Source organism: Typopeltis vanoorti, chromosome 14 (genome assembly GCF_054136105.1).
Source record: "Typopeltis vanoorti isolate ZY-2024b chromosome 14, IOZ_Tvanoo_1.0, whole genome shotgun sequence".
Taxonomy (NCBI): domain Eukaryota; kingdom Metazoa; phylum Arthropoda; class Arachnida; order Uropygi; family Thelyphonidae; genus Typopeltis; species Typopeltis vanoorti.
The window spans coordinates 40,729,352-40,756,730 of record NC_143562.1 but is presented as its reverse complement, the minus strand read 5'-3'; the positions used below and the strand labels follow the sequence as shown (position 1 = coordinate 40,756,730).

General features: G+C 33.8%; 1 protein-coding gene across 1 annotated transcript in view; it reads left to right on the top strand.

Moving 5' to 3' along the window:
- LOC150099392 (uncharacterized) overlaps positions 1–25,757 on the top strand; it is a 36,769-nt gene extending 11,012 nt beyond the window's left edge. The window contains exons 2-3 of the mRNA XM_090404256.1: positions 8,171–8,337; positions 25,266–25,757. Coding sequence (XP_090260382.1) covers positions 8,171–8,337; positions 25,266–25,406 — 308 coding nt within the window. The 3' untranslated portion in view covers positions 25,407–25,757. The remainder of the gene's footprint in view (positions 1–8,170; positions 8,338–25,265) is intronic.
- Positions 25,758–27,379: the final 1,622 nt, after the last annotated feature.

Sequence of the window (27,379 nt, the reverse complement as noted above, 5' to 3'; positions counted from 1 at the left end):
AATAATAGTCCGCACTGCGCTACTGTCAGTAGCCTACTGAGATGCGTACCATATGACTGGTTAACTAGCAACAAATGTTTTGTACGAAAATTCGTTTCTGCGCATAAAAACTGTTCACCGTTTTACTTTAGATAGACTGCAGTAGACACAACATTCTTTAATCAAGCATTTAGCCTGCTCTCGCTGCAAAATTGTAAACAGCCGGCTGATCAAAGAGGCGGCAATATACATTTTTTTTTTAATTTTTATTCAGTGTACACGACCTCATTTATTTTAATATTGATCATTCTAAGAATTATTTTGTTTTTATGATAAAAATTTTGTTTCTTAAAAATTAACTTATGAACCGTTCCCTGGCGGCGGCACCCCCATTAGCGGCACCCGCATGCCCGCTTCCGTCGGCCCTGCCACGACGTTTCAATTCATGAAACGTCGTGGGGATTGCAGCTAACTAGTCACGCTACCAGGAATAACAACCAAGTCCCAAAACATTTCGGAGAGTTTATTCTTTAATTGCTTAGTAAATATCACGAAATGCATCAGGGACGTCTGACATCAATTCCAGACCACTTTTACTAGTTCTTCTATTAGCTGAAGCTCGGTTGTTATCTATCCTTGTGTGAGTGCACTTATAACATCTTGGCAGATCTCACTAGGGATTATTTTCTGTTTAAAATTAAATATGGGGGTAATTTTCGGCATCGGCAGTTATACATAACATAATAGTGATATGGTGCTTTTGGAAACTCATGCTCGTGATTTTGATCTCTTTAGCACTGAATTTCGAGGCATATCGAAGAAGTCTGCATTTTCTATTTGACTTAACTGCTTCGTTTTCTCCTCAGCTAAATCATGGAAAGTTAAGTAACTTTCGTTGAAAGTAGTTTAACCTAGCAAAACTCCTTGGCTCTCCCGCTGACGATTAGTAATTTTTTTTCACAGCAATTCTAAGACGCATCCTGATTCCAGACTTTAAAATGTAAAAATATGTACGTCTAAAAATCAGAGAACAAAGTGTGTGTGTGTGTGTGTGTGTGTGTGTGTGTGTGTGATTACTTTTTTCTCCTATACGTCCACTTATAATATGACCTTTTTTTTTCATTTTTTTAAGGTGATGTAATAATATGAAATGAATTAATAACATTAAAAATAATACGATAATGATTGAAATACAAATGCACTTAACAAAATTAAGAAAGGTAAGAGAAAATAAATAAAATTACTAAAGGAAAAATACTGTTTATTTATTTATTTTTTATTTTTAATAACAAGGTTCGAATATTCATATTTTGATGGAATTTTAACGGATGTCTTCTATACCAGCGCTTCCCAAACTGTGGGCCGCGTCCCCCTCGGGGGGCGTAGGTTTTGTTGGGGGGAAGCGTAAAATAATGAAAGCAAATTGAAATGTTTTAAGACTAAGTAGATATTTTTATCTTAAAAGAAACGTATTTAATTTTTATTATTTATTATTTCTTTTTTGTTGTTTTTTATATTTTATTGGAAAAAAAAATCACACATTGGTGTTGGTTCATAAATTTTGCTTGCTGCGTATTTCGGTGCTTAATGAATATTATTAAATCTATGCTTATTCATATACGTTTCATTTCGAAGCAGAAATCTAAGAATTGCAGTTTGAAATATTTCACCTGATATTCGTGTAGCAGTATTGAAACACATCCATCACATTAAATTGTTATTAAACTTCTTTTATGTTTTTAATTCTTTCTTTCTTTATTACTAATCGTTTATCGTTTTATGTGCTTGTACTGTAAATGTACAATAACAAGATATCTATCTATATAAAATATGAGATAATGTGCCATGTCAAATATGTATGTAAGATGCTAAAAATGTAATACTATTTGCATTTGATTTTTGCAATATTCGCTGTGTATGTTTTGTATCGAATATAAATACAATAAACATTATAATAATATATGTCTATATTACGATTTTTTTTTCGAGGGGGGCCGTGAAATATTTGAATTTTTTCAATGGGGGGCCCCTGACATCCAGAAGTTTGGGAAGCACTGTTCTATACCATGTCTACCGAAAGCACCCGTTTAGCTTAAACGGTTTCAACATCGCATCCTCGTAGTGATAATCCCAGCAAGCTTGGCGTTCCTTTTGAATGCAAGAAGCTTAGGGATTTCCTGAGATATAGAAGATATTTTTATTTTATTTATTCTCGTTTAAGGCTTTGAGCTTCTTTTTTTTTTCGATAAATATCTCTTGTACTGATAATAATAATAATAATTTTTTTTTTTTCATATGTATTTATTTTATTGATTGCTAAAATATTTATACATACAATAAACATCTTGTGTGACATTGCACCTTATAATTTTACAGAGTTCAGCACTAAGTGCTGCAATTCGTACATTGGATTTCAATTAAAATTTTTAATAATACTTTTTTGCCTTTATATTATGTGTTTACAACACATGTTCTTCTAATATTTACAATAACGATTATACAGAACTTTTTGTATAATTTTTTATTTTTTATTTTTATTTTTTAAAGTTTGAGAAAGAGTGATTATACACACAAATTTTTGCATTTGCTTATAAGGATTACTTGTAGATGAGTGAGGCAAGTTAATCCCACCTACTTCGAAGCTTGGGTTAGCTTTTATGAAGAGAGTGGGATTTAGCCTTCACTATTTGTGTTGTTGCTACTGTTTATGTATGGGATGTAGGCATTGGATGCTAGTGATTTGTGATGTGTATATTAGTGTTAATGGTTTCTTAACTTTGTTGGTATATTTTCCAGAGTTCGTTTTTTAATGTTCTGTAGTTATCTACGTGTTTTAACTTTCTTGGGAGGTTATTGAATTGCGTGGGTATCTGATGTGATCTCACAAAAGAACCGTATGAGTTGTTGAAGGGTGTGGGGATGTAGAGAGTTGTTGTAGGTCGTGTTTTACGATATGCGTCTCTGTTGTTTCGATAGGTGATGTTGAAGTAATTCCTTGTTAATGTCATGTAGTGTTTCAGGTTTTTAATGCTCAGAAATCTATGTGTATCGCCATGTGCTTGTCGGATATTGGTTGTTGCGTGTAAGGTGTCCAGATCACTGTTGACACTATTTGCCTGTGCAGTGTTTCTAATTTTGTTAGGTGGCTGTTTGATGTATTTGTATGGACTGTTATTCCGTATATGAGTAGGGATTCGCAGATACCGTGATATAGGAGTTTTTTTTTTATGTTGGGTGGAATAATGTCTTTAACTTGGAAGAGTTTTGCTGCGATGATCCGGAGTTTGGTGTGTAGGTATTCTATATTTTTTTGTCCATTTAAGTTGGGAATCTATATAGAGACCAAGGTATTTTGCGTGTGTTACAGGTTTGATTTCGGAACATTGGCACTTATTTTTGTTGTTAATGCAGCGGTATGTGTGACAATGTATCGATAGTGATGCGGGGCGTATGATTCTTGGGTTGTGTATTATCAACATCTGTGTTTTGGTGCCCTTGATTAGAATTGCGTTTTGGTGGAAGTAGATTGTGATTTCGTTTAGGTCTTGTTGTGCTTTGCAGAGAGCTGTGTTAATGTCTGTGTGAATTGCTAGTAGTGCAGTGTCATCTGTGTATTGAAATATTTGACTTCTTATGGATATGTTATGAACATCGTTAATGTATATGTTGAATAGAGTGGGTGATAATATGGCACCTTGAGGTACACCGTGTTTTACTTGTATACTCCGACTGTGACATGTACCTATTTTTGTTACTTGTGTTCTGTTTGAGAGGTAGTTCTTGAACCATGTATGCAGTGTTCCTCTTATACCTGTTGAGTATAGTTTGGTGAGTAATATGTCATGTTCAAGTGTGTCAAATGTTTTGGTTAGGTCCAGCAGTATAAGGACGGCATACTTGTTTTTGTCGAGAGCTTTGTTTATTGTGTCGGCGATGTCTTCTAATAAAGTAATGGTGCTTTTTGTTTTCTGAAAGCCGTATTGGTTTTGTGAGATGATGTTGTACTTCTGTAAATAGTTCTGTAGTCTGGTGTGTGTTATTTTTTCTAGACTTTTTGAGATGACTGGTGGTGTAGCTATTGGTCTGTAGTTCTGAGTATCGTTTCTTTTGCCGTGTTTGTATATTGGCGTAATTACTGCAGTTTTTAGTTGTGGAATAATGCCTGTGTCGAATATTATGTTCACGAGTTTCAAAAGTATTGGATTTATTTGTTCAAAGTGTGTTATAAGATCTGTGAGTCTTATTTTGTCAATTCCTGGAGTGGTCTTTGGTTTTAGTTGTAGGATTGCTTCTTTCAGTTCCTGTTTTGTTATGGGTGGAAAATACATCGTTTGTTGTTGACTTTGTGTCGGTAGTTTTTTGTTGATCGTTGGTAGTTTGTCTTTTTTGAGTTGTGTGATGTTGTTTGTGAAAGCATGGTTGAATGAGTCTGCTAGTTCCTCTTGGTTTGTGTCCTGACCGAAGCTTTTTGCAATAAAATCTTGTGCTGAAGTTTTCTTTTTTCGGGTTACTAATTCGTTCAGTGTAGCCAGTAGCGCACTCAGGATTTAATCTTCGAGGGGGCCCGAGTTGAGTAGACGATTTGAGAATACTACGCACCGCATACGACCTATAACTGAGCATCTGCAATGATCGCTAATTCATAAGTACAGTACTGTAGAAATAGAAGACACGACACAACATAAATTTTAAACAAGAATGAATTTTAATTAGGGAAAGATTTTTGGAAAATTTTCTAGTGTTTTTTTCCTTTTTCTTTGGAGGGGTCAGGATCCTCTGACCCCTCCTCTGGGTGCGCCACTGAGTGTAGCCCATGTTTACTTAATGTTGTCGTTATATTCCATGAATTTTTGGAAGTAGTAGCGTCTTTTTGCCCTACGAATTTTTGTTGTTAGTTTATTTCTTGTGTTTTTGTATAAGGTTTGTAAATGTGTGTTACTGGGTGACTTTTTAAGTTTTTTCCACAGATTTTCTTTTACAGTAATAGTATTTAGTATGTCGTCATTTATCCATGGATTGTTGTCTGTTTGTCGCCGTTTGTGTAGGTTTTGTTGCTTTTTTGTATATTTCTGTGAACTTTAGTTGAAAATTCTCATATAATGTTACAGGATCGTTTATTTTAAGTAGGAAATTCCAGTCCGTATTTTTTACTTGATTATCGACAATGCTCTTTAGTATGATCGAGTTTTGTGGTGGTGGGAGGGGGGGGGGTAGGAAACGTAATAAAACGTAATAAAACGAAGTTGAGACAAAGTAGACAATAATAATAATAACAATAATAATCAGCAGGTTTAAATCCTTAAAACTGCTGATTAACGAAAGTTACTTTAAAATTAAAAATCATTTCGGTACTCTTTGCGGAAAAATCATAGAGATACACATTAAGATAAAAACGGTTGTCTGTTTGGTATTATCTGTTAGGTAAGCTTTATTTATTATTTTTATTATTTTTTAAAAAGGTAAGTCAGTGAAATACGTAGTCACCTTACACCTCAATCTGACGTATTTTTTTAGGCACCTCCTAGAATTTTACACTTTTCTTTATAAAAATGTTTTCATACCCTTAGAAGCCTCTTTGTTTATATGTAACAAAGGGATGCTTACGTATAATCGATATATATATGTAAGCATTTTGTTTTTACATATATCGATTATGTTATTTCATGATCGAGAACATATATCTTGCTTTTGTGAACAATGATAACCAACGAGAAAGAAGGAGACAGCAGCGCATGCAAGTAGTCTGTTTTAAACAGTTCTGGAAGTGAATTTTAAATTGATTTAAAAATATTAAAATTAATACTAATTTTAATTTTTCACACGATGGAATCCAGTCAGTATCTATGATAAGAATTAAAAAAAAAAAGTTTATCATAAAGTGAGGGAAGGGCATGATTTTGTAAACTTCAAAGTCCACTTTCTCAGCATAAAAAGTTTTTTTTTTTTTCTTGTTACTACTTAAATAAAGAATAAAAATATCGAACAGACAAAATATAAACCAATAAGCACACTGTTATTAGATGTTATTAGAATATAACATATACTAAAACATGCTATAAGCTCGATTCCCGTACCAACAAATCAATATACAATTTCGAGAATTCATTATTTCAGACCAACAAATCATAAATTTGATTAGATCATAAAGATCATAAATTTGAGACCAACAAATTCGCCAATCTGACCATGAATTATTTGAAACGGTCATACACTGTTACTGAGTTGCTAATCTAGTCGTGCAAATTATTACAAGTTTTTCGTTCTTCCTGATTTCTTTTGCATTCTAATATTTATATTGGTCTTGAAAAATTAAACGCTTACTCGTTTATATTCATATTCGTATAGATCCATGTTTCTAACTTTTACACCTAACTGTACCTTCGTAGTGCCACTGGAAGAACGACAGGCATGCGCCCTTAGATTGAAAAAGCTCCGAGTTCGATTCTCGTGGTAACGAGAGGGATCTTTATATGGGGATTTCAACTGAAAGTGAGATAGCCGACCTCCAGATAGCTGGATTTTTTCTCGGGAAAACTCGAGTTTTTCATCTGGCATACGGAATCTGCCAGAGAACACGCATACATATGCAATTTACAGAGAAACACCCAACTGTAGACAGCAGTGTGTGTGTGTGTGTGTGTGTGGATGGTGGCGTGGTGAGTAGATGAAGGTTGAAATGATGTAGGTGGTGAGTTGTATGGAGTAGAATGCCCTTCTCGAGATGTGTTCCTTGACTCCTTGGACTTGTCACGTAATAAAGTTTTAAGTTCCGTATCAAAATATTCTATAAAAGTAATTAAGAATTTGTACAAAATGATTGTAATATGTCTCCGTATCAATATTTCTTTCAAAAAAAATTAATAAGTAAAATTGTAATATTTTAGTACATTTATTAGTCTTTCGGGTTGGTTGCGCCGGGGAAGCTCTGTATAAAGTAAGCTAAAGAAAAGTAAAAAAAAAAAAAAACACGTATAGTACTAGGAACAGTTCACAACAGTGGATCTAAACAGACGAAGTGAGAAATGCGAGAATGAGTACATATTAGGTTCTGTAGAATATACAGATCTTTTGCTAGTATACTGTCATTGAAGTCATCGAGAGATGACTTCAATGACAGTATACTAGCAAAAGATCTGTATATTCTACAGAACCTAATATGTAAATTCTGAAAGATATGTTCATTTTATGAGGCGAAGGGATTTAAATATCAGATCTTGTGGAGGTAAGCCTGCTAAAAGAATTGATAATTCGATAGCGCACCCACTATTATTTAGTGAGAACAGAAGACTAATTATAATCATGAATTGCGCGTTTTAGAATTAATGTCAGTGATGAAATGAGCATAGTAATGCCTCTCCGATTATGTAGATTACCCATCGAGTAGACGAAACCTGAGGAAAATAGAAACTTGCCACTACTATATGAAACTGGTTAACTTACTTTCAGCTGAAAAGGTCTAGAGCAGTGTTTCTCACTGTGGGGCATACGCCCCGAGGGGGGATTTGAATATTTTTTTGGGGAGGGGCATTAGAAAATGATGTTGCATTCGTCACCTTATCACCGATATACTCAAAAAAACTCACCACTGTCGGCGAGAAATTGTCGATGTTGCAACTCTGACTTTCCGAGAAAAAAAGCTGACATCAAAAACCCTCAGAAAAGCAAAATGATGAGCCTATTAGAACTTCAGTTCCAATAGACTGATAGATAGTTCTAATAGAACTTCCAGAAAGCAATTTTAAGATCTCTAAATTGTCCGAAAAAAAATTTTCAATACGAGAACAGAACTTGATGTACGCGCGCTATTCTCTGAACTCTTGATAGTCATCATCATCATGCGTATCAAGGATTTAGGCCTAGCATGGCCTGTTCCAGCCTTAGAAGTCATCGTTGAACTCTTGATAGTGCGGAGAAGAAACCACAAAAGTGCAAATAGAATCACACACTCTTCGTATAAAGTAGTAGCACATCTTGGTCATGTATACTACAAGTATGAAAAGAAAATAAATGACGAATGATTCAGAAGTTTTTACTTAGTATGGCTATCAGTCTTGAAGTTTTTTTTTTTTTTTTTTTTTTTTGTTCTTATTCTGGATTAAAAGTAATCTAAATAAGATCAAAACATGAGTTGACAAAACATAAAACAGAAACATTTCGATATAACTCACCTATGCCGTTTTCTTCATTTCAGAGAGCAGCGTTCACAACGGCGATGTCCACACCAGGTCTCGAAAAGAGCGGACGGCATTTACCAAGCACCAAATTCAAGAATTGGAAAACGAGTTCGTTCAGCATAATTATTTGACCAGGCTAAGGCGGTATGAGATTGCCGTTTCGCTCGATCTCACAGAGAGACAGGTAAGCAGTGATATTTTTATATGTGAATGTACACTGATCAGGGATCAGGGGTGTAATGATCGTGGCGAGAAATCCTGCAAATAAAGGAAGGGTGGAATTTCTGAGAGTTTAAAGAATTCTATGTAAAGGAAAGACTTACTAAACTATTAAAATATGACTCTAAAATTTTCAAAAGAGCCAGTGGAAAGCTGATTTTTTTTTTTTTTTTTTTTTTTTTTTTGTTTTGCGAGAAATCGAACTTACGCCATTAACTGTTCATGTAAAATTTATGACAATGAAAATTGAGTTCCCAAATATAATTAACAGAAATGCAATACAAACCTTCTAATTTAAGAAAATGCATTTTAACAAGTACTCGATGTTTTCTTTAAAATCAATTGCCTTGAAAATGCGAAAATTGCTTGACGTGACAAAGCGATCTGCAATTTTGTTTCTTCTGGGTAAAGCGAATAAAAACTGCTTCATCTAAGTTGCAGAAAAGAGCGTTTTTGCTTGACTGTTATGCATTTAATAAGATTACTACATAACGAGACAGCTAGTTTCGTTCTAATTACATGGAACTCATCCAGTTGTAAAAGAAGAACGATAAAATATCAAGTAACAAACTTCCAAACAGTAAAAAAAAAGCATGACAACAACAAATGTGATATTATGTAGGATTCCGATAATTCAAATGAGTTGTGAACATATATCCATTGCTGAGTATGTTCTGGGTTACATATTTGATTGACCTACAGCTAGGAAACCGGCTCTTAAGTCGGCTCTCTTAATAAAAACAACAAACTTCCGGCTGAGAAAGCCACTAGAGAAATCGGCTGTAAAGAGTCTACGAACCAACACCAGCAGATGCAATACAGTAATTCGTGATGCGGATAATTGTAATAGCAAGATCATAACTCCTTCATACATGTACGTACTCTGTACTGAACTATGATCTTACTAGAGGGTTTCAAAATCGCACTAACAACCTTCTAAAAACTACTTATAAATTTAGTAGAGATAACAGAATACTATTGCGATCTCTCCATCTTCTCATCCTTTGCCTTTATGAACCCCCCCCCCCAAATTCACAAAGATATTCCTCTGCATCCAAATGTCGAGGACGTAGATTCCTCAACATATACTTTTTTCCAAACATTCATCAAAATTATTAACGAAGCCTTTTAATACCTCGTTTCTGCTATCAACAACATCGCTCTTGATAAACACGATATCTGAACTTTCATGTAGTTAATTTGTTTACCAAAATGACGAATGAAAAAAAAAAAAAAATCACTCCTACAAGGCAAATTCTCTAAAAAAATATTCATACTCCTTTTGAACATTGTATAAAACAACTGAGTACTTCAACTACAATGATTTCAGAACTAGCCATTGGCAGACCGCAGGACTAGCCATGGGCAGTCCTCTTTCTCCAACGCTAGCAAAGCAAACTTTTATATGGTAGATTGAGAAGAAAATCTTACAAGAATATGCTCTCAAACCTAAGATATAGAAGAGATATGTTGGAGACGTTTTCTTAATCTGAAGACACAGACATTGTCACAGTTTGATCTTCTAGACCACTTCAACAGCCGACATCCAGATCCCTTAAGGATTATAAAATAAGGTTTACTTACTAACGAGAATTTAATGGTTCGTTTCCTTCCTTGGAATTTAACTAAAAGATCTGGATAATTAACTCTCTATCTTTAGAAAATCAATCTCTACTAATATATACCATCAAGCTTCTTCACATCATTATAAACCTCAAAATTTAGGCATTATCTCATCACTAAAAGTGAGAGTTTGTTGTCTTCTTAATGATGAGGAACAGTTAACCAAAAATTTTAATTTCTAACACCTAAAGTTAACTTGTCAACTCTAGACTCCTTGCTAATCAACAAACTTACCCATCCTCAGACGATGAGGAAAATAAATGTTTTATTTCTCTTCCCAGATTGACTCTATTTCAGTAAAACTGGATAAAATTCTTAACGGGTATAAACTTAAAACAATGTTTACCCCTTCCATCGGTATACAATCCATACTTCGATCCCCTCAACTAAGACACTGTCTTTTGAACAGCCAGAAGTTTATTGCCTGTGGTGTCTGCAAGATCTCATACTATAGACAGATAGAGAAATCATTTGATCAGTGTATGTTCCTCAATGTGATGTTCAAGAGATAGAGAAATCTATTGAGCAACGCATCGAGAAACGTGGAAATATGCTGGTGAGGCCAGGCCACAGCTTTGTTATTTATCACGTGTTTTCTTTAGCGTGTTTTCTTCAGAATGATTCGGAAATCTCACAACAATGCTGTGACAAGACCCACAGAAAAATCAGGGACTCTGTGGAGATGTTATTAGACCTGTTCACCCGAGTACTCCAAAATTAATCTGTGTGAATGTTTTCTAACAATAGTCAATGAGATAACATTAACGCCCATTCTAGTATGCGATTAGGGAAAATGTGATTATACAAAATAGCAAACATATATGCATTATATAATTCTATTTTGTACAAAAACAAATGATTATTAAGAAGTTCATATTAGTCGCTGCATTTTCTCCAGAAATTTGTCATTATTTTTAATAAACGTTTAAACATAATTTACTGAAAAGCAGAGTTATCGCGAATATTATAAAGGAGAACGGTTTTTTAATGTTACTCTCACCCATTTCCTCCTCATTTTTATCAATTATATATATATTGTAATTTTAATCTATTTTTACATAGTCCGGAAGCCCTGCTAGAGAGACCAAACGTGGAACAAGCCACATCAATTTCCAATAAGCGGGATAGTGGTCTAGAACTGGGGAATGAAATTAATCTCCCACAATAAAGACACTCGCCAACATTCATGTCCGCGGCAGGATTCGAACCCGCAGCCTGTTGGTTGTAGAGCAGGAACGATAACCATTCGGTCAACCAGGCCGGTAATTACTCTACGGAAGTAAACGTATATTAAAAAAAAAAAAAAAAAAAAAAAAAAAAAAAAATATATATATATATATATATATATATATATATATATATATATATATATATATATATATATATATATATATATATATATATATATATATATATATATATATATATATATATATATATATATATATATATATATATATATATTTTTTTTTTTTTTTTTTTTACTTTTTCCTAGGAAAAAGTAAAAAGTAGTCATATTTTCCCGATCAGAACTGAATATATGATAATGCTACATTATCACAAATTGCGTGCTGAGTATAATACTTCCATAACTTTTGTTTTAAGTCATTGCTTATTCAAGGATAATTTAAAAAGTTTATTATTTTCCAGCAGTCACCAACTCTGTCATACAGAAACATAACTTTCTAGATAAAATGAAACTCATCTTCATCTTGACTGACGCTTTGATTTTGAGGCGTGGCTATTAGTTTTGCCGCAAATCAGTTCTGTCAAGTCACATCTGAGCAGAATTGGATGGGGTAACGTTTTTAACCTTCAGATAGGAATACGTTTACAATCGCCAGATCAAGTTCGCGGGATCAACCTCACTCTCCTGTACAGTGATAGCGATAAGAAGCCCTATCAGAAGCGACAAGACACACACACACACACACATATATATATATATATATATGTGTGTGTGTGTGTATATGTGTGTGTATATATATATATATATATATATATATATATATATAGAGAGAGAGAGAGAGAGAGAGAGAGAGAGAGAGAGAGAGAGAGCTCTGGATACAAGCTGGCCACTGAATTAGTAAAGATCTAATAGTAGCTGGCCTTGATGGCTGAGTGGTTAGCGTTTCCGCTCTCCAACCAAAAGGCTGGGGATTCGAATCCCGCAGTGGGCATGGATGTTTCTAATTTATGTAGAATTACTAGTGGTGATGGCAGACGATAGATGGCGTTTGTGTAGTTGTGGTTAGTTGTAGTTGGTGGAGATAGAGAAAGATGTTGAGTAGGTGCCCTCCCTCGGAGTTTATGTACTCCCTGGAGGTGTCCAGTAATAATAGTATGTTCACTCCTCATTACAGGTATTTTTTTTTTAATTGAGACAAGACCTAAGTGAAAAACAGATACATAAAATAGATAAACCCATCATATTCAGAAATATCCGCATGATTATAAAATTTACTGTTTCTGAGGTAAGCCTTACATTTGGTCAGCCTGGTCATAAAATTATAGAAGATGAACAAACAGCAATGTCTCTCATGAAAGATAAGAGAAGTGTGGCAAACCACATCATGGAATGAAAAACGACTGCTATGTCATGCTCGGAAATTTTTTTCCTTGTCATCGTTTTTTAAGAACTGAGTGTAGTTTCCGTTCGCACAGAACTAGGATTCATTTGATTTTAAACGACATTAAAGTGCATATCGAATTTTCTAATACTTCAGACTGTAATTAGTCTAACAATCAACAGAAAGAAAAATGAGTCAAGTTTGTAAGCAACTCTTTTACAGTATATCATCATACAGCAATCTTCGTTCCATTTTATATCAATGTTTTGCATCTGTAACTCCGAAGAATATATATACAGTATATATATATATACTTGCAGCACTGACAAGTAGTTTTTATTTTCGGCAAATCAGGTTTGAACACTGCATCTCAACAAATCGACTATAGAACTCATACTATTTTAAACAATAATACATACCTGTTAGATTTGAGTGCCAAGAAATGGCGACAGATGTCTGCTGTACTCTTTTTCTTTGATGCCAATGAAATCAGCTAACAGTAATGAGTAATGGGTGTGCCCGCCGATCGTCTTAAAAGTTACTTTGGCTACAAGAGCTCTGGCTTACACAAGCGGGCCACTGAATTAGTAAAGGTCTAATATATTCAACACTTATTGCAGGTTTCTTTCTTTTTTTTTTTTTAATTGAGGAGAGACCTAAATGAAAAACATATAGATAAAATTTGATTAGGTTCCATATAATTAGATTCAATTATATCACCTATTTAGTTATTTTACTGTAAAATTATAAACACTGAATGGCCAGTTTGTTATAGATATTCATTAGTAATTGGGTTTTTGCAGTTCTTATACATTTGTTGACAGTGGATCGTCACAAACAACTCATTCCCCCACATCCCAAGGTTTCTCATTGTAACTTAGATCAAGTGCCTGAGGGGGAAAACAGTTCATTAAAGCAAAGTCACTGCCGTGTTCTGTAACCATTTACGGAAGACACGTGTCCTGCGACATCCTTTTAGATGTGTCCATCACATGTAGGGTACATGTTCAGTATGAATGGCCATACTTAATCGGGCAAGGATGTTGTGTTACGCACTATGTAGGCCTTACTCAACTGCTGCCAAAGGACTTAAGAGTTCCAGTAATATCCTCCCACGGTGGCCATAAGTCAATTGCTATCAACTTGAATTTTGGTGATAGAGCATTATGGGTGCGTGTTATTGTCAAAACACCGTCCACATAAAAGAACGAGAAACGGAATTCATTATTCCATGCAACCTTACTTCAGTATTCAGCTAGCTGGCTAAATGACTTTCGTACCTTAACCGTAACGCTGTCGTTTCTTCATCTTGTCTCTGCCATCGATCATCTATTTCCAAGCAGATGACCGACGCTAACTTTGTGTTTTCCATTTTCCAAGTTTATCACACCGTTCTAGGTATACTCGAGACACTGTCGTTGCATGTGATCATTCAAGCAGGACGCCAACACACACACACACACACACACACACACACACACACACACACACACACACACACACACACACACACACACACACACACACACACACACACACACACACACACACACACACACACACACACACACACACACACACACACACACACACACACACACACACACACACACACACACACACACACACTTAAAGAGTATACAGGGTGTCCACAAATGTTTACCCTGATTTCAACTGGCTGTAATATTTTAACAATGAAACTAACTGAATAAATTTTGTTGCAAGTAAACTTGGACACTCATAAAGTTTCCATACTGGTATCTTCAGTATACTGCTTTTGCCACCAGGAGCGCTGCTGCTGATTTTCTTTAAAAATGGCTCCAGTACAGGAAAAAGCCCAATGTGTTCTCTGGTTAGCAGAAACAAAATCTTCAGTTACAGTGCCAACGTTTGCGTACCAATTTGTGGTACGCAAGCGTTTGAAACTATTTGCGTACAAAGTCCAAATTGTCCAGGAGATAAAGCCAGATGATCGTCCAAGGCGTGAAGAATTTTCTAACCTCATTTTGAACCGCATCGATGAGGATAATGATTTTTTGCAGCGTGTTTGTTTCTCTGATGAGACAACATTTCACGTGAGTGGAGTAGTCAACAAGCACAATGAAAGGATCTGGAGATCTGAAAACCCACATGCCATAAGAGAACACATTCGAGCTAGTCCAAAACTCAATGTGTCGTGTGGACTAACGCATGATCGAGTGATTGGCCCTTTCTTCTTTCTTGAAAAAGAAATGAATGGAAATGTGTACGTAGACATGCTCAATAATTATGCCATTCCCCAGCTACAGGAGATGTAACCAAATGTTATCTTTCAACCGGACGGAGCCCTCCCTCATTGGTCTCGTGATGTTCGCAATCGTCTTAATCGAGAATTCCCGAATCGCTGGATTGGCAGAGATGGTCCAATCCCATGGCCCCCGAGGTCATCGGACATTACACCTCCCCCTAGACGTGTTACCGGCGGTGCACATGTTGAAGTTGTTCATTGACTTTTTTTTCTAAATGTTATGCATTGAAGTCTAACTTTGTGTTCTATTTCAAGTATCCACTGATGATGATTTATAATATATTATAATCAGGATAAACATTTGTGGATACTCTGTATATTGTTTCCCAAAGACAATCTACCGTTTATTTATAACTATAACTGGCACCTGCTAAATGCTATTAGTCATATATTACTGGGGAATTTCATTTAGCATGGGAAGCTTTATATTTTGGCCACCGTGTATGCATTACTATTATTTACAGCCAAGCAAAGCATTATACTAACTCATTAGGCTTTTTTAATTAAAAATTATGACACATTATTGCGACATGGTTGTTTTAGGCATTTCATATTTCAAATGGTATTGTTGTAATTAAAAAAAATGCATAAACGAAAATGATTTTAAATGATAGAGATAAAGATTAAGATATATACTCAGGATAGAAACATAATCGAGAAATGAATAACAAATAAAAATTAATTTAAATTATTAATTACTGTGACTGTAATTTCAAGTTACATATTAAATAATGACGAAAAACCCCACTTTAACTGTCATGTTTTTACAAATAGCCAAAGCAGATGCAACTTTGGTAAGTTGCCAAATCACTGCTAAGGAAGTATGAGATCAGCTACAATTCTATCACAGATTAACAAATAACCTCAATGACATATGGTCGTGAGAATAAAGAGCAGGAAGTCACGACAGTGCTGATTTGATCCTCGAATTTAAAGTTAAGAAATAGAGAAGCGAAAACTTATCGGTGAAGTCTCATGAAATATGTCTACAGTTATGTCTAGTTTGTAGGGTTTTTTTTTATTTTTTATGTGTGTGTGTGTGTGTGAAATCCGAAAGGACGCAACAGTCTGCATGTGTTACAAGTTTAACCCGTCAGATGATTTCGGAGGGATTTCATCTTAGTCGCACACTACAGACAGTTGTTGTCAAAATGAGAGTGGTGGTTTACATAATTTGACGTAAAGACAACAAAAACAAAATATTCTAAGCTTGTTTCGTGTATTTTTTAATTTTATTTTTTATTTTTTTTTATTTTTATTGATCGGGTTAACATCGTATACCAGCTTATCATTTCATAAGTCAACAGTTTTGAAAATTACATTCGAAAAATTGTAATACAGGAGGGGAAGTTACAGTATCTGTTCTTGCCTGCATATTTCATGATTAGTTCTCATGGTTTACATCTCTATTTGGCAAGCATATATAGAGTTTTTTTTTTTTTTTCTTCTCTCCAAGCAGTTAGAGGAATTTCCTCATTGCAACTGGAGGAGCACAGAGCGCCGAGTAGGAAAAGAAGTAACACACTGAAATTCTCTAAGTTAAGGTAGAGAGATTTTAGAGTACTAGATCGTGTTTTCAGGGAAACGATCACCTTGTGTACTATATATAGTTTATTCCAGGCACTTAAAAATTATGTTTTTTCTATCTTCTATTTTGGCTGACAATTTTTGAAGTTTGAAGTTGTGGGTTTATGTAGCAAACAACTCATAAGAGATATCTTTCTCCTTTGTCCGTCACAGTTTTCCTTTTGAAGCGCATTTTAACGAAATGAAGATGCCACGAACATGATACTGGACGATTCAAGATGTTTGGAGAAGAGATTTCTGTAAACTAAATTAGTTCACAGAATTTGCTGGAATATACTATTATTTATTTATTTTTTAATATCATTCCTGTCCACGAAATGTCCAGAAAATTCTCTGATTGTTTGACCCACTGAGGGTCAAACAATCAGAGACTCTTGTTCTAGACACTAAACGTACATTTCGAGCTGATTTAAATCTCCAATAAACAAACTGGTGGTCGGACTGAAGGGGGAAGAAATTCATTTAACACCTAAAACATTCACAGATATCAATGCCGCAATGGGATTCAAACCCGCAGCCTGCATGTCAGGGAGCAGACTCTAACCACTGCCTGGTAGTAGTGACCAGCCACTTCTGACAACATCAAGATCAAGATAAGATAAGGAATCGTGACGTGAATGAGATGATGACGTCATTGTGTATGTGTGACGTCATGAGTTTGGAATGTTTGGAATTTCCTTTGGGACATATCTGTCAATGGCTTCAGTTCTTGTGTTTTGTTCGCGTATGGAATTATGGGAATGATTAGAGAAAAGCATTCGTGTTGTGATTGGTGGGACACTTCTGACCAGATCAAGATCAAGATAAGATAAGGAATCGTGACGTGGGTGTGTGTTGTTACGAGATGTAGATAAGTGACGTCATTTGTTAGTTGTAAATAAGTGACATAATTTGTTAGTTGTAAATAAGTTATGTTAATGTATTGAATGGAAATGAAGATATATTATTATATAAGGAATCGTGACGTGGATGTTTGTTATTATAGATTTTGGAATATCTGGAATTTCGCTGGGCCCTCGTCTGTCAGGGACATCAAGTGGTGTGTTTGGTTCGCTTATAGCTTATTGTGGGTGATATTTAGAGATAAGAATCGTGATGTAATGTGTTTGGAAATTTCTGGGGAACATATGTCTCTCTGTGATATCACATGGTGTTTTGGCTATTGAATTGTGGGCTGAAAATGTTTTTGAGATAAGATACCTTGAAATTTTCTCAGGGTGACACACATCGGTCATTGTCGTCAAGTTTTGTTTTTGGTTGTCTATAGATGGGTGTACTAATTTTCCAATTCAGTTTGGGGTATTTCTTTCCTGTTAAAGGGTGGGAATTCTTAGAGTAAGTCGTGATGGCGGCTGTGTTCACGCGTTTCTGAATAATTGAATTATATGCTGATGTCCCTCAAACATACACTTTTTTTTGCTCCGATGTTATCACTATCAGTTGGAGGAGATATCACTAAAAGATTAGTGGCAAATGAAAACCTCTTCTCGAATTAACGTTATCTTGTTTACTAATGTTTGGGTAATGGTGTTTTTTTTAGTTTACATGAAGAGAAAAAAATCAAATGGTATTTTAAAAATTAAATTAAAAATAAACGGAGAATTAAAAGTTTACAATAACTTTTTTGTATGTAGTCTAGAAATTCTAATGATAATTAGAATTAATTAGAATTAAAATGAGAATTATAATTATAATTAGAATTAGAATTAAATGATAATGATAATTAAATTTACTTACAATATTTCCAGAATGATTCATCTTAATGCAAATAGATATTCCAAAATAGTTGAATTGTTATCCACACCACAACACACAAAAACGCAATCTTGAAAGAATGAAATTTCTGTAATAACCTGAAAAACCATCTGACTTTTGTTCCTTAGATTTTCTGTCTGTTTGGTACACCGTTAATTCCTTCGCATTGGGTCATACTATGTTTTTATTCCCAAGGTGGTGATTGTAACCTCAAACTGTCTTTTCCTGACTAATATATCCGACAGCCATCAGTAAACGTTCACACAGAACAATATTTCTGTTAATAACCAGAAAATATAGTTGACTACATCGTTTAGATTTCCACCCTTTTGGTTCCATTCGTTTTCTTGGAGATGACTCATTAATTTCTGGTCTTAGTTTTTGACCTCTATCACACTATGGAACTATTTGTATTAATCACATCCTGTAATATATGAGTTGTGGTATTGTTCAAAAGGTATTATTTTCCCACGGTTGGATGTTTCTCAAATACTTAAATATATATCTAAGTGATTAGCATTCACATGATTGTGAAGACACATATCGTAAATTTATTCATTCCTGATTAAAGATTTTATACACTTATTGTTTTCAAGTAGATGGCTTGTTTGTTGTTTACATTTTGTGTAGCTAGGAAACTGGAATTTATTTCAAATGAATATTAGCTCTGTAATATATACTTTATTAATTTCTATGTTACCTTTTATTTGCCTGTAATATTATTAGCAAATTGTATTTACTGAATCTAACATGCAGAAATTAAATAAAATGAAAAAGACAGTATTTTGATTTCTTATTTTTCCGATTTCATATTTGCATTGATGTTCATAGTGTATGATATGCTACTGGTGCTTACGTGTAATTCACGTGGTTTTTCTTTATTTGACATTTCAACACAAGTTGAACTATGGTTTGTACATAGTTCAACTATGTAAAACTCATTTCCATTAGTTCCAATTGACTGTTGTCCTCTCAGCCTGACATTTATTTCTGACATTTTGCTACTGTGAAATAAATGTTGCCCAACATTTATTTCACAGTAGGGATATTTATATATATATTTTAGCACAATTATTATATTACATATTCTTTCCAATACAAATAAATAATTAATTATTCTTCTTTCAAATGAAAATTAGCTCAAAAAGAAAGAATGAAAGAAAGAAAGAAAAATGGTTATCCTCAAATAAATATTTCTGATCACAGTAAACAAGAAATTCATCAGCTTTTTCAAAGTTTTGAAATTCATGCAAATATTGTCTTCATCATTTGGTATCCTTTCAATGAGAAACGGGTCTAACTATTAAGTTCGTTAATGTTTTTTGATTTATTTCTTCCAATGGCTAGTATTGTTTGATATATGCATGTTGATTCACTTGTTATCTGCATGCTACGATACCATTTTATTTTATTTTTTTACTTTCCAGGTAAAATATTTTCCACTAAAATTCTGCCCATTAATTTAATACCCATTTCCTTTTGCTACAAAGAGTTGACACAGTTTCACTGAGTGGATTTTCAGAAAAAAAAAGTCTCTGGTTAGTTTGTGGCATGAAATTTCACAAGGAAAAAAAAGTTATGGTCTTACTTAAATTTGTATAACACATTCAACAACACCCAATTTATTCATTTAAATTTACACATTTGATTTGAATGAAATATTATTTACAAATTGTATTTACTGAATCTAACATACAGGAAATAAATAAAGTGAAAAATACAATCTATTTTTTTGTTCCTTAATCTTCTTATTGCTAAATCTGCACTGTTGTTCAAACGTTCTTCCCATGCTTGTCGAATTACCATCATGTGGTTTTTGACAATATGACTCTCATCCTCTCATCTGAAAGTTAATTTTCATCTGGTGATTGTTGGGAATTTATTACTGTAGTAAAATTACGGTTTACATATTTACTTTTTGAAATCAATACATATATTTCTGAGATTATTAAAAGCACAGATTCTTTCATTATGTTTCCAAAAGCATTTAAAAGTACACATTATGTTTTCGCGTTTTGGGCATTTAATTTCATTTAAATCAAGAACAGGCCTCCCTATTAACTTCGTTAATGTTTTTGATTTTTCTCTTCCTTTGGCGAGTAATATTTGATATTTGCATGTTGATTTTATCATCCAATTTCTTAGTTTGTGCAGAGATAGTGAACCAATTTCCCACTTCAGCTAGTGGTTATATTTTATTAACCAAAAATTCTGTTTTTTAACTCTTTCAGGTAATTCTTTCCAACTACAAGGTGAATTTGTCAATGCATATCTTACAATAATTGCATCGGAAATACAAATTTCTTTAGGAAATAAATTTGAAGTCTTATTGAAAAGAAATTGACAATCAGTTATTCCAAGGATAACTGAAATTCGTATTTTTCACCCACTGTCGATTTTTCATATTCGTTTTCCTTCATTCTTCTTCTTCTTAGATTACTTCATATGGCACCACAAATAAATAGTTATTTATTATTATTATTATTATTATTATTATTATTATTATTATTATTATTATTATTATTATTATTATTATTATTATTATTATTATTATTATTATTATTATTATTATTAGCTCTGATCTTATATTTTAAGTTAACTTTCTGTTACAAAATTATAAACAATTAGAACTTTTCACAATGAAACTTCAAAGAATTTTGTGGCTCACCCATTATTTTTACATTACTGAATACAAAACAGCAGCTGCATTGGATGAACGATTACCTTAAGTCTAAAGTCACTCGACTCTATGGTTTTTTCTTATAGTACTGTTTGCACTTACTATGTGTCCTACCCTGACTGTTCCTTCAAAAATGAACCTTTTGGGAAGATGACTCAATGATATGTTTTCGCATACTGTTGGATATACTGTTGGTGTATTTTTTATCTTACTTTGTATTGGAAAGGTAAAATTTGTATTTGTGTTATCTGGAGAGTACAAACATTTTTTCTATACCAAACTTCAAGAGTTTAAGTTATATTTTTGGGTTAATTATCTGCTATCTCTCTGTAAAACAACCAAATTCTAATTCGGATTTTCGATTATGTGAACGAATTGTTTTCAGATAACTCAAACAATATCAACAGGTATCATTAGACAATTTTTAAAATAATCAATACATGGATATCGGTTTTCAACACTCCCCAACCCCATTACTGGTATTAATTTTACAGTAGTGATTTTTTTTTAAATAATTAAACAGAATTGCATTAAGGTATAAAGTTGTGGATTTAAATATCAAGTTCTAATCCAATTAACTGAGTAAAAAATTCACTGTGGAAAAACACAACAACAAAAGCACACATCTTTGTTCATTTAAGTTTACAAATGCATATTTTATTTTGCTGTAATACTATTTACAAGTATATTCACTGAGAAAAATTTGAAAAATATAATTACCTAAAAATATTTCACAATATTTAGTTTAGACTCTTAACATTTTCCAAAGAGTTCAATGAATAAAATTTTTGTTACTCACTGTTTCTTGGTTACATTACATCTAAATAGCTAGATTTTTTAAATCAGATATCATGGTAAGCACACCTCCATACATTTGATATTGTGTCAGTCTGGAAATGACACATGCCTCCCTAAACATCCTGTGTATTTTATTGTCACCAAATACACACAAACAGTTTTCGTAAAATGTTCCTAAATCCCAAAATAAAGATTCTTTATCGAATTGGATAAAATCTTGAAAGTCTAATTTTACCATTGATGAATTTAAATGATTAGCGATAACTTTCCCCATGATACGATTACCTGGTAATTCAGTTTTTTCCGAAAATAGTAAATGATTATCAATGTCATACATTTTTGGTGAAAATCTCTCAGCTTCTTCATATCTAATAGAAAAAACTTCACTTCCATCAGCTTCTGTATCAAGTATCAGTTCCCCATCTTGGCATTTCAGAATATAACACTCACCGAGGTCCATTTCATAGTCAACACTTCTTTGCAAGTAGCCGAGGATATCAGACGACTTCCTGCATGACTTTTCCCAAGTGGTCCTGGATAACTACATCACAATGTACGTGCCTTCTAAAATAATAATCGGTTTCAATCCTTTTAGAGCTATGCGAACAGCTTTGTCTCGTGATACTTTCCTGAAGAAAGAAAATTTCAATAACTTTTGTGGCTCACCCATTATTTTACTGTACTTTCCTGGATACAAAACAACAACACAATAGATAGCTGCACTGGCTGAACGAATTGCCGTAACTGCAAAGGCACTTGACTCATTTTTCCTTGTAGTACTGTTTACCTGACCCTTAACCCGGACCGTTCCTTCCAAAATGAAACTTTCGCACAGATGATTCACGGACATATTTCTACATGCTGTCAGATATGATATTGATGTGAGATTATCTTACTTTGAGACATCATAGGGCAAATCTTATCTCTGTGGCTCAAAGGGTATTCTATATTATTTGTCCTTGTTATGTTAAGTATTTTATCCTCAAAAAGTGTTTTCGATGTTAGACCATATAAGTATTTTTCTCACTCATATGTCCGAAATTGTTGGGATGGGAAAAAAAATCATTAGGTGGTGGAAATGAAAAGGTCGTCAAGAGGGTGACAGACGTCTTCCCTTCAATGCTCCCCCACCCCATCATTTCCCCATTCTCCCCTTCTCCTCCAGAAGATGTCTTCTCAGCATAGTGGAGATGTGCGAGCTCAGCATTTGCGGATATCTTTTAGTGATGTCACCTCCAATTGATACTAATAATTTTGGAGGGGGAAAAACCTCCAACTGATACTGATAAATGCAGAAAAAAAAAAGAAAGAAACGCTTCCCTGCAATGCTTCCGCACCCATACTCTAACCCCTCATCCCTCTCTCTCCTCCAGAAAATGTTTGCTCAGCCTAGTGGAGATGAGCGAGCTCCTCATTTGCAGATATCTTTTAGTGATGTCACCTCCAACTGATACTCATAACTTTGGAGGGAAAAAAAAACGCGTTTTTTTTTCCTCCAAAGGAAACAAAACAACCAACGTGACGTCACACACACAGATGCTCCCCAGAAATATTCCTAACATTCCAAACTCATGACGTCATCATCTCAACAACCAATCACTTCACGATTCCTTATCTTATCTTGATCTTGTCAGAAGTGGCTGGTCTACTACTCCCAGTTTATCCATTGGGTAGAGGCGAGCAACCAGACCGGCAGACTTTTCATAGCTAAAATTAAACAACAACAATAACAACAACTAATATTGATTTAATTAATTAAATGAAATAAATATCAGAGTATATAGCGATGCCATGATATTTGTAATACATTGATCTTGATCTTCAGCAATTGAAGCGATGACGTGAACCCTACCCAACCAGCAACTCAGAACTGAAAAAACGAGCCTACAAATATATTAATGTGAGCAATAATTTCATTGAATAAAGATAAAAAAAGAAACATGTTAATCACATTCTTGTAGAGTGCTATCATTCATTATCAGAAATGCATCCACAGCCTTCTTGTTCATTTTTTTGTCATATTTTGTTTTTCCTATTTTTTCTAATAAAATGGTCCGATTATAGTTTAATAAAAGAAACTATGATTATCATTTCAACTAGTTTTACACAAAGACAAGACTTATAAAGAAAATAAAAGATCTAATCAGTATAATATTACACAATACTATACTAATCAGAGCTGAATTTTAAAATGTTGACATTTCCGTTATTTTTGCAAGAACCATCATTGTCTATGATTTCTTTCTTTCACTACGCGTTATTCCCGTTTCCTATACAGGGTGCGCGTGTTACTTAGATGTGACTACTTGTTAATACCACTCCCAACCGACCTGTCGCCTAGTCTGCTGCTGGAGGAGGGGGAATATATTTTTGGCTATAGTGGCGTATGTTCATGGGGCCGGTTTGTCTGCTTGAGGGATGAAAAACGCCAGATAAACTAGCGGAAAAAACCCTACTGCCAGCGCCCAAGACCGGCTAACTTGATTATGCCCGAGGAAGATCCTGAAGTTCCTCACGTCTTTGACAGGAATCGAACCTGGGACACTCCTTCCTCATGCATATGGTTGCAAAGCGCAAAGCCACTAGGCTAACCGCGTGGACCATCGTTGTCTATAAAGTGACTATTCAAAGAAATCTGTTGAGCACTGGTACTTCTGACATTTAAAAAAAAGTGTCAAAAGTTATACTATATTTTATGACAGGTCAACTCGTTTTAGACTCATATACTCTGAATATACCGATTTATTATTTTGCCAAAACAAATGGTCCGACTGTGCCGGTCTAACTATAATATAAAGACAAAGTTACATAAAAACAAAAGTCATTAACTTTCATTCAGGCAGTGAAAAAGTATTAATATCAACTTGAATAATTTTTCCAATAAAATGATTTTTCCAATAGAATCATCATGGTTTATTCAAGTATGAGTACGGAGATATGTACAGAAATATCCATATAACAACTCATTGAAATAACATCTATTAAATGTCAGTGAGCTAAATTGCTCCATTAGTAAATGTCTGTTGGTGCACGTCTTATCTTCAAAAAACTTTTTTATGTATTGCCAAAGCCGTTTTCTTGGTCATCCGCCTTCTCTGTTTCCATTAGTTGTTTGTACGCAGTAAGAGCACTCAGGAATAGAGCACTCAGGAGAAGAGCGAATCAAGATTGGTCTAATGGATCCAGTCTCTAAACAAACGCATATACGTTTGTGCTAGATTTATGATTTAACACATTAGACCGCAAATCATTAAAAATCATTTAATTTAATTTAATTGGTTAAATTAAATCATTAAAAATATTTAAAATTAAAAAATAAATAAACAAGGAACTAAAAGCTACCGTTAGTTGCTAAACTCTTATTACCAGTTGTTGTTTGCAATTACGGCTGAAGCAACCTAATGCCATGTTTTGAAAAGGAAAACGCTGCCATTCTCTTTATATATAAGTTGAATTTAATCCAGACAGGACAATTTAATTTAAACAACAGCTTTTACTTATTTATCTCTTCTTAACAAATGAAAGTGAAAAAACTAATTTCAAGAACGTTTAAAGACTTTAAAGGTTGTTCTCTGTTTTATTTTTATTTGCAGGTTAAAGTGTGGTTTCAGAACAGGCGGATGAAGTGGAAGAGGATGAAAGGTGCCCAAACAAATGGAAAAGATAAAACGAACCAGAAAACTTCTACGTGTAGCAGAATATCTAGAAACGACGGAACATGTAGATCCTCCTGAGATACCAACAGGGATGCGATCTGGTGAAGAGCGAAAACGAATGTATGATAAGCGATGAAAATGCATCAAAAAGAACTTCTGCTGAACTGGAGATAAAACAGATGAATGATGTGTGCAGTATTTGTAATTAACAGCTCGATGAATGAAAGAGTATGATATACTCTTATTGCATGGTTTTTTGTTTGAGTGAAAAACGAAAGAAAAAAAAAAGCATTTCTTTACTTAATCCAGAATGAGTTAATCCAGTTATTTTCTTTAAAAATAACTGAATAGCTATCCCTTTATTAATTAGCAAACACTAATATTTTTACTAAGGTTCTAAATTGACTCCACCTTAAATGTACTTCGTCTTATACGCTTCCAATTTGATTTAAATAGAATCAACTTTTTTTTTTTTTTTCAATCGCATGAGTCCAGAAAGTTTTATGAACGAAATCAATATATATATATGTAGACAGTATTTAATAAATATTTCATGCTTAAAACTTTACTAATGGAACTTGTAGTTAAATCATACGCACAATAACAACAGTATACGGTATAAAAATATATGAATATGGGACAACTATCAACTTTTTCAACCGAAAATATTGATAACTGATCAACAAGCGTAAACAGAATGAATTATTTAGTTTTAATTCGCTAGTTACCATTATAAATGTTATTCGTTACTTTAATATTTTCGCTTTTCATTATTTATCTTACTGAAGAGGAGTAGGAATACTTATGAAATATGAGTGCAAAATTTTTATTTATTTTATAGATACTAAGCGGCACCTTCCGTGGAATATTTCTAAATTTTTATAGTATAATCGTGCATATTCAGATTTAAGAGTTAAAATTGTTTTCATGTTTTCAAAATATTACACTCGTGAAGATTTATTCTAATGGATGAATCCTATTTTGCAGAGTTGTTTTTTTGGCATGCACTTACATCATTAGTTATTAAATAAATGCAGAAAAAAGTAACTTCAAAACAAACGGCACTTGTAGTATGCATATGTGCCATTTCAAGATCCGGTAAAAAGATTAAAATAAATGGGTAGCATTCAAAAAAAAAAAAAAAAGTAATTTCTGGAACAAATGTTCCCTATTTCGTTCTACATCAAAAATAAGGAACATCTGTTCCAAGATTTTATTTGTTTATTTATTACAAACGAAAGAGTAAAATCTCTCTAAATTGTGACGTCATAAATATGATTCTTAAGTACTTTATTCTAACTAATATGATGATATCTTCATTCAAACTGAGCTGACCAAAGGTCAGGTGAAAAGTAAGTGAAAAATATAGCTTTAATCTATAAATAACCTACATGTTATTAAATACTGATGCATGCACTAGTTAGTTAGCGTATGACGATTCAGCGGCAGTGAGGCCGTACGGGCAGCTACAGCACCATCTCATGAAATGAATATAAAGCTATTGGTTCTAATGTACTTTTGTCTCAATTGCATGTATTCTTCTGGCTTGTTTGCCTTGTTGCGGAACGAAAAACCAGAGTTTCCGGGAGAAAATCCCTGCATCCTCCAGAGCATACACTAAAAACCAACATTTAGGAGACTGTATTTCTTAACGACTCACCAAACTGTAGTCATCCGCTGGTAAAAGCTTTACCTGAAATAATTTCGTGTTCCATATATAAAACATACGTGATTATACTACATGCTAAACATTTGCATATTTATCTATAATGACTGAAAATAAAGAGACAAGAGGCTTCACTTCGGCGATGCAAAATTATATTATACAAATTAAGTGAATATTGAATCCAACATTATTTCAAAGCCGAATATATAGAAACTACAAGAATTTCTTGCCGAATATAAAAACTACAAAAGTTTCGGCGGATCCAAGCGTAAGCAACCTTTCAGGACAAGGGCAACTCGTGGCAAAGGTGGAGTAAGTTCTGATCACTTTCCTTAGTATTCTTCATAATGCAAAGCACATCTCCTTGCGGATGCTATGCATTATG